This window comes from Varroa jacobsoni, unplaced genomic scaffold (assembly GCF_002532875.2).
Source record: "Varroa jacobsoni isolate VJ856 unplaced genomic scaffold, vjacob_1.0 scaffold_848, whole genome shotgun sequence".
Lineage (NCBI taxonomy): Eukaryota > Metazoa > Arthropoda > Arachnida > Mesostigmata > Varroidae > Varroa > Varroa jacobsoni.
The window spans coordinates 9,476-17,031 of record NW_019213750.1 but is presented as its reverse complement, the minus strand read 5'-3'; the positions used below and the strand labels follow the sequence as shown (position 1 = coordinate 17,031).

Below are 7,556 nucleotides of genomic sequence, written 5' to 3'. Positions count from 1 at the left end.
TATCTCCCGTTTTCACGATGTCGCGGAATTGATCGAAGTTCAGAACGATGTATCAAGCACAGTTTCTCCTGATTTTCATCGATTTCAATGACCCGCAACCTTCTGACGACCCTCCCGATCGAACGGGTCCGTAAAATACTCTTAAACTGTTTGGTGTATATTTTCACTTAAAATAACACTAAAATCACTTCTTATCACAGAATCGCACTTGTCGACAGCCCTATAACGCCCCAGAAGGGTCGCAAAAGCTAGGTCAAAAGCGCACGGAATCAACTGTAGGTAGCTGGATAAATACGATTGATTATCGAGCGACCATTGATGTTATTACATTAGGGAAGGTGTCAAAGAAAGTCTCAGGCTAAATGAAACCGTTAAGTGTTACATAGAGAACTTTATGGAACGGCAGTGGTGACTGCTTTTTATTGTAGCTAATAAGACAGGCTGGCTGACCGTCTGTTCGTCCGTCCGTCAATAGTAGTCCATGAGTAGCATGGACAGACGTTGCTGCGGCGTCCACAGGCGTGGTAATGCCGCTGACGCGGTATAACAGACGACAACGTAATGCACTCCGTCAGAAGATCCATTGATTCGGCCGCGCTGATCGACGCTGCTTTCGTTGAGCGTTCCATGTTGCATTAGTGAGCATAGCGGTGTGTTAATTGCTAGCTCCAGAGGCCTTTTTCGCGTCATCTTTCCTTTACAATTCTATTTTAGTTCAATTAGTTGTGCCGTTGCCCACGACACCTCCAGAGACGGCTGAGCACGGTCGTATCGAGCAGTAAGTGTAAACAGTATATGCGTTAAGCTGAGCTATTCGTGCAATCAAAAGTTTCCTACGCGCTACTTATATATGTTAAAAACAGTAGTGGAACTATATAATTTAAAGAAAATATGACCGAAATTATTTGTAATTATCTCAGTTTTGTCTGTACTTAAAACAATATGCCCATTTCGCAGCTTAATCTGGCCTTCGTTAAACCAATTCAAAATTGTTCTTTTTTTTTGCTGACGAAAATTGTTCATAAGCAACGTTAACCGCTCAATGCGTGTTGTGGATAGACAGTTATTGATAGGCTTCAAATAAATATAAAGCTTAAGATGCTGATTTGAGATTGGGTCGGTAATATTTGAGATTCAGATGGTTCAGCGCAGCTGTACCATACGCTAAGCTAATGCTTCCTTTGTAAGTGTTTTGACAATGTAATTTTGATTTTATAGATATAACATCTGAAAAGGCTAAGGGTTCCAATGCAATTCTTTCGGCTATAAACAGAAATGGTTCCACATAAGCTTCTATCTGGAGACGCATCTATATTATCGGCACTTTCGTATCGCATAATTCTGCATATCATTAAAGTAACACTCGCGACGCTGATTTTACATTTCATCCAAAGCATATACGATAGGCTTTTGTAGAGAAAATAAACAGAAGGACACCGAATAAATCATTACATATGTTTCTTATGAAATGGCTTTTATATGGTTTGACATAGTAAAATGAATAATACTATGTTTAGATGACCAGTTCTGGTTAGATGAACAAGCCTTGTTTATTTCTAAGTCGAGTTGATTATTATAAACTAATGTAATTAATTATCTTCTTTCAGAGCGGACCATGAGTTTTTACTGAACAAAATATTCTGAAACTAAGGTTAAAATCGACTTCCGGCGCATCCTCATCTGTGGCTCTTGTTTTCGCGATGGTAAAAGCCTTTATCGACCATACCGGACCGGGCAGTCTCATTGCTATCATAGCATATTATGCAGCAGGAAAAGACACAATTCAAGAGAGATGTGCCATTTAGAATAAACTGTAATCTACGTTTTTACAACTCACAAAATGTATTGCCAACGCAGTTCACATTTAATATAAGACTAAGATTAAGTGTAACTTTTCGGTTTGTAACGTAACCAGTTGAATTCAGTTGTTGCATAAGTTAAACTATCGTTCAGTGAAAATTATATGTATAAGAAAAATATAAAAGCTATATGACCGAATCGTGTGTCAGGCTGTATTCACACGCTCTCTCTAAATAAAAAAAAAATTATAATTTAGGTCACTTCTGATCAGGAATAACAAATATCTGAAAATAATCGGGGACATGTTTAATGATCGCGTCAAAAATAAGCACAAAAGCTTGCTCAAAGGAACATCAAATGTGTTTCCTTTTTATATGACGCTCGCTTACGTAATCGGTCCGAGGCAGTGCGTTATTTCACTGACATTGAAGTTTTCAAGGCTGACAAAAACGAGTAGAATCATCCTGCCGGCCTTACAAATTTGTATGATTTGCAAAGACGTTGCATTCTGAAGGTTGCATATTTGGTAGATAAATAGTAAATAGAGTAGTAAAGAGTTTTTCCAAATTCAATTGCAAGATACACTAGGTCCATGTCGTTTGACGAATATCCCCAAAAAGACTAAGTCTTAGTGTCTACAACATCGCTATCATGATATATCCACAATCGACACAATATATCTACATGCACTACACAGCAAGACAAGCCTGTATTTGTTTCCTGTAGCTGTTGATATAGTCATTAAAAACAAAAGACTCTGGAAGACTAGTAATTGTTTTTTATTCAATCAGATCTGTCCTGCAACATATACCGTTAGTTATTACACTGTTTCTACATCAGATACCTACTATGAAGACTCTGTACTGCACAAAGTACAAACCGTATGGAATGAGTTGCAATGCGCGCAGGATGCAGCAGGTATTAGAAAGTCCCCAGTTTTAAGATCATAGAGCACATACAAACTGTTTTTTGTTTTTTTTTAGCAAATTTATTAGCATAGGGAACTACTATTCTAGAAAAGAGCACACTTGCCGATGGAGTAGATTTGACGTCTCTGCAAATCCTGCAAGTATAGGCTGTAGCACGTTAGCTGGCTAACGGAATTCTGTTTAATAACACCCCATTCGTGCATTTTATTTCGACAATTGGTGTGCCGAATGTTTTTTAAAGTTACTCCATGAGCAAGAACAAAATAACGACGCAATTTCTGCCCATTGAATCTAAATATTATAGTAAGTGCTTTATTAACAATACGAGCTTAGTCCTGCCCATCCTGAGTTTGTAGTATGGACTTCAGTCTATAGCTAGCTTGGAGCCGTAGGGTGCTTTCTCCAGGCTGAGTACATACAAGATTTTGAAACGACGTTATTGAAATGGACCAATAGTTTTTCACTGGGTGCCATCATGGTAACTTCATGAAAGATTTCACTTTCAGACTGCTTCACAAATCCCATTTTGTTGAACATGTTTTGTGATATCGTGTTGTCGCTTTTGATCTTTGCCACAAACACCCTGGGACAGAAGTTCTCCGCGGCGTACCTGTAAATGATAACAAGAGTAAACATGATGATGATTATTATTATTATTACAATCGCCATTCCCTCAATGCTAGGTTTAACTTAAAAATAATATGGTACATTTTTGTAGCAGGAGTGTCTGAGTCTAATTTGATTAAATACTTCTATTCATAATACAATTTTATTAGTCAAATATGAGCGTGCAAAAAAGAAGTTACGCGTAAATTTTCCTACAACGCTCATCGTATACGCCATTTTGATCGATGCCTGCACGTTTACTTTGTAATACCCTACGTTCATCATTTTAGAACGTTTGTGGGTGAAAAATTCTGGCAGGTGATTTTTGCGTCACTCCATCGAAACAGTGAACAACATAAAGAATTCTGCAGAGACCGAAACGGATAACGGCCTGATTGTAGAACATCCGGACCATACAACGGGTATATTAAATGTAGTCCATTTAAGCTATTTTGCCATATTTGCCGGGTTGCTAAAGATGTGTCTTCCGGCGTTGTCAAGATAGAAGATGACGCATTTTGTATTCACTAGTTTCGGTCGATATGTCCAAAAAGTTGTTCTAATTTTCGTAGTTGTTGACAGTAGAGATCTAAATCCGTCATTTGGCCTAGGGGCAGCAACTCATAACACGCGATTCTTTCCAATCCGACCAAACACTTTCACTGGCGTCAGTTTGGATTCTGTCACAAATTGTAGAGCATCTCCTCTTAGTTTTTTTTCTTTATTTGCACATGATTGTTGCAGGCAATTCAGTTTTCATCAAATGTGACTGACAGTTTTATAAATAGCTCAATTTGATCATGCTTTTGTAGAGTTTCGTATATGGAAGTACGACCGAGTAAATTAATTTACGCCAATTCGTGTCGCACGTAGCTTCTTTTCTTAGTCAGTTTCCTTTTTTCGATGGTTGTTGTTTAGTTCACTCTCGATATCATAGCCATCAAGCGTAGGTATTGCTTCGGTCGAATTTTCGCAATAGTCTCATGAACTTTTCTTTAATTGATCGACCATCACGAGGAGCGTCTTTTACATGGAAATTTGTAGAACAAAAGCAACAGAATGATCTTTAGGCCGTTTTTTTCTTGTAACATGTCTCAGCCATAACAACAATTTTTTTGTATGGGCTAGGGCAGTCGTTGCGCTTTTATCATAATAAAATTGCAAAAATTTAACACATTTTTCAAAGCGCTTCCGTTTTTCTAACAGTTTCTTTGATCATTCTTATGATAAATCTCAGCTTTCAAATGACAAAACGATCACCCGACGTAAATCATGCGACGTAAACCAGAATATATATACTTACTTCATCATAAGGAGCATGGCTTCCCTTCCATAGCCTTTCCGTCTAGCAGTTTCCTCGGCGATCATGATTTCGCACTCGGCTGCCTGCCACAGCACAGTTTCGTTCTGCGATGAACATTAACCAAATGAATATTACGTAGAAAACAGTTCACTAAGCCAATCAAAGACTAGCTAAAATGACCTTTCCCATTCATTAATGAACTCAAGTTTTATGCTGAGTATCGTCGTAGAACTAGTTTTTCGCACCTAGCAGACAAGGCTTTGATCAAGAAAAGTTCAAAGCAACAATAAGAGCTAAGCTAATGCGCAGACAATGTTATTTGCTTTTATTTTTTCTTAACCTTGGAAATTTCCTGTGAAATGCTGCGCGCTAAAAATGATAGTACCTGGTGAAGTTAATTAAATAGCTACTTTTTTGGCCGGTTGTGCGTTTGCTTGTTCTTGGGCTGCATTTTCATGGTCATCGTCAAGTTGTATCGCGAACAGATTCACGTCACCGACCATCGCCGAGATCTCGTCTCTACCAGCACTTGCCTCGAGTATTGAGCGATCCAGAATAATGAACGTACACTCTGGAGAATAAGCAAGATCGCACAAGTTAATTAGTCGTAATAAAATATTGTTCTTACTTATACGTAGGATATACCGTGAGGATGGCGAAAGCAGAGGGCAAATTAGCTAGCACCCAACACATACATGTATTTTAGGTAAACATTAAGCGAGCATTGTGATGATAATGGGATGATGATAAAGCACCAAATCTTTGAAAAAAGCGCTTAAATCTTTCAAGATGGCCGATTGTTTGCGGGCACTGATGAATTCATTATAGAATACCATTTTGTTTCCATTATACATTTCTCCGAAGAAATGAAATTTTAAGTTGATAATGTACCAAGATTTCGTGTTCCTAAGAAGCTGCAACGTTTGCCTAATAATTTCAAAAGAACACACAAGAAATGATTTCCCCCTTCTCTACTTACTGTCAGCGTCTTCCCTCCACGTTCGTTGCATGTCGAACTCCTGCTCAAGCGTCAACGCTTCCGAGCCTGTTAAAAGTTGCAGATCGGCATTTTCCATCCATTTGTGGTATTTTTCGACGTGATGCGTTTCGTATGGGACCAACACGACGCTGACACCAACCAACGCGGTATTCTCATTTAGACGCATTCGTCTCCGTTATTTTGGCTGATTTCTATTTTAATCGCGTCACAAAATTCTCGTTTATGATGATCACAAATGCAATTACCGCTTCATAATCTGAAAATATAATATTTTGTATATTACAGGTAATGATTAATCAATAAGCGAATTTTCTAAACGTTCTGAGACTCTTCTCAAGATGCATCTTTTCGATCAGTTATTAATAAAAAATTTAACCTGAGTATTCAGCTAAAGCGTTTCCCTTCATGTAATAAATTTATAGGCGCATTTCAATAGTCAATTTCTGTGATAGACTATGGTAGCCCGCGGAAAAGCTTCTATTCATGTTTTTTGAAATGTTTTTTGTAATCTGTATACTTTTTTTAGCGCTAGTACCAAAATGTATAACAGACAAAACACAAACAGGATCACGTAGAGCGACATGCTTCCTGCCTTTACTTACAAGTTTGTTTAAACTTTAATTAGAAAAAGCAACCCAAAAAACAAGTAGTTCCAGTGACCATGTGTGCTTGTTCGTATAAGAAATATTCATACCATAAAAGTAGTAAAGCGTAGCATTCTGTCCATTGGACGTTCGCGCGCTGGCGGTTCAACTTTGAATGGTTAAGTTCAAACTAATTTAATCTCTGTTTTGCTCCTTGCAATTAGTCATTGGCCATTTGCTGCTTATTGACGAACGCCACCTACCGATGTTTAAACTTCATTGACGTCGTATGCATTATTTAAGCTCATAATTCGAATTTGCCTATATCTAATGTTGATCAGAAGTAAAGCATCTGCTACTAAGCAGTAGTACATTCGAAAGCTCCGAACAGCACGACGTCTCTTAGTTGTTCCGTGGGTTACTCACTGAAAACACATCAACGGACGGAACAACGGTTTTACGGATCTGCATGGAACATACTCATGATACGGCATGCAGCTTATTCTATTTGGAGAATAATATCAACAGAGGACACCAATTAACTGACACTGCCGAACACTTGAACACGATAGCTTCATAGACTTATTGGAAAGATGTCTGCCGGCGGCATGCTTCAGTTCGGTGTGCGAATCGGGCGAAAAGCTTTGCCGTGCATAAGGTACGATTAATGAGCTGAACTTGAAAGAAAGCATCCTAGTAAAATATGAGAGAGCGAAAACCCCGTACAGCTATAGGGATTTGGGCGCCGAGCATAGTTTTCAGTTTTATGAACACAAATTTCAAGCCTTAGAAAGATTCGATACCCTGTCTCGTTCAAGCGCTACAGAGCAGTAGTGCATACACTCTGTTTCTTTGTGACTAGGTATATTCAGACGGACTTCGTGATGCGATTCTACTTTGAACCATCTTGGATTAAGTTAGAATGGATACTGGCTCTTGCCGACCCTAGGAGTATGCCCACCCTAAAGTTTTAAATCTTACATCTAGTACTGATCTCAAGCATTTCCTTACTTTACTATTATTTAACGTCTGTTGTCTATAGCGAACTGTTATCTGTGCGTAACTCGATAATAAGTGCATGTTCCCGTACGGAAATAGTGTAATCAGTCACGATCCGCTGTAATTGGTTGTGCTTACAAATCGAAAAATCTGATGCTGAAAGTAAAAAGCGGTAAATGGCAGCACATTTTGCTGTAGCTAGAGTGGTGTTTAATGATGTGCCTTTTAGACAGATTTATTTGAACTCACTTCTTACTTGGCGGTGGCAGCTGTTTTCTATAATTGACATTAGCCTCTGTGTACTTGGTCCTAATGTTTGAACCTTCGTTTTTAAT

General features: G+C 38.5%; 2 protein-coding genes and 2 long non-coding RNA genes across 7 annotated transcripts in view; 3 read left to right on the top strand and 1 right to left on the bottom strand.

Moving 5' to 3' along the window:
* The first annotated feature begins 637 nt into the window (after window positions 1–637).
* LOC111264342 (uncharacterized) lies at window positions 638–2,565 on the top strand. Its single transcript, XR_002682820.2, has 2 exons — window positions 638–778; window positions 1,608–2,565. It is a non-coding gene; the product is annotated as an uncharacterized LOC111264342 (long non-coding RNA).
* Mnat9 (microtubule-associated Nat9) lies at window positions 2,557–6,606 on the bottom strand. 4 transcript variants are annotated; one of them, XR_015312658.1, is made up of 6 exons: window positions 6,333–6,606; window positions 5,618–5,894; window positions 5,049–5,209; window positions 4,639–4,742; window positions 4,171–4,358; window positions 3,202–3,339 (listed from the first exon to the last, which is right to left on the bottom strand). XR_015312658.1 is itself a non-coding variant. In XM_022840148.2 (5 exons), exons 2-5 carry the CDS (start codon window positions 5,802–5,804, stop codon window positions 3,105–3,107), a joined length of 687 nt encoding a protein of 228 aa, XP_022695883.1. In that variant the 5' UTR covers window positions 5,805–5,894; window positions 6,333–6,597; the 3' UTR covers window positions 2,557–3,104. The 4 variants fall into 4 exon arrangements, 2 of the variants coding, with proteins under 2 accessions (XP_022695883.1, XP_022695884.1); XR_015312659.1 differs by having other exon boundaries at window positions 3,250–3,339; window positions 4,188–4,358; XM_022840148.2 differs by lacking the exon at window positions 4,171–4,358 and having other exon boundaries at window positions 2,557–3,339; window positions 6,333–6,597.
* On the top strand, window positions 5,179–6,036 carry LOC111264343 (uncharacterized). The gene is made up of 2 exons (XR_002682821.1): window positions 5,179–5,245; window positions 5,924–6,036. It is a non-coding gene; the product is annotated as an uncharacterized LOC111264343 (long non-coding RNA).
* A 78-nt stretch (window positions 6,607–6,684) lies between the features above and the next one.
* LOC111264339 (mitochondrial-processing peptidase subunit alpha) overlaps window positions 6,685–7,556 on the top strand; it is a 6,863-nt gene continuing 5,991 nt past the window's right edge. Inside the window, exon 1 of the mRNA XM_022840145.2 lies at window positions 6,685–6,880. Within this exon, the coding sequence (XP_022695880.1) occupies window positions 6,816–6,880 (65 nt within the window). The 5' untranslated portion in view covers window positions 6,685–6,815. The remainder of the gene's footprint in view (window positions 6,881–7,556) is intronic.

Coding starts and splice junctions, on each gene's coding strand:
- Mnat9 (XM_022840148.2), bottom strand. CDS start 5,804: ATGCGTCTAAATGAGAATACCGCGTTGGTTGGTGTCAGCGTCGTGTTG. Junction 4,743..5,048: donor ACGCACAACCGGCCAAAAAA/GTAGCTATTTAA, acceptor TGTTCATCGCAG/AACGAAACTGTGCTGTGGCA. Junction 3,340..4,638: donor GCCATGCTCCTTATGATGAA/GTAAGTATATAT, acceptor TATCATTTACAG/GTACGCCGCGGAGAACTTCT.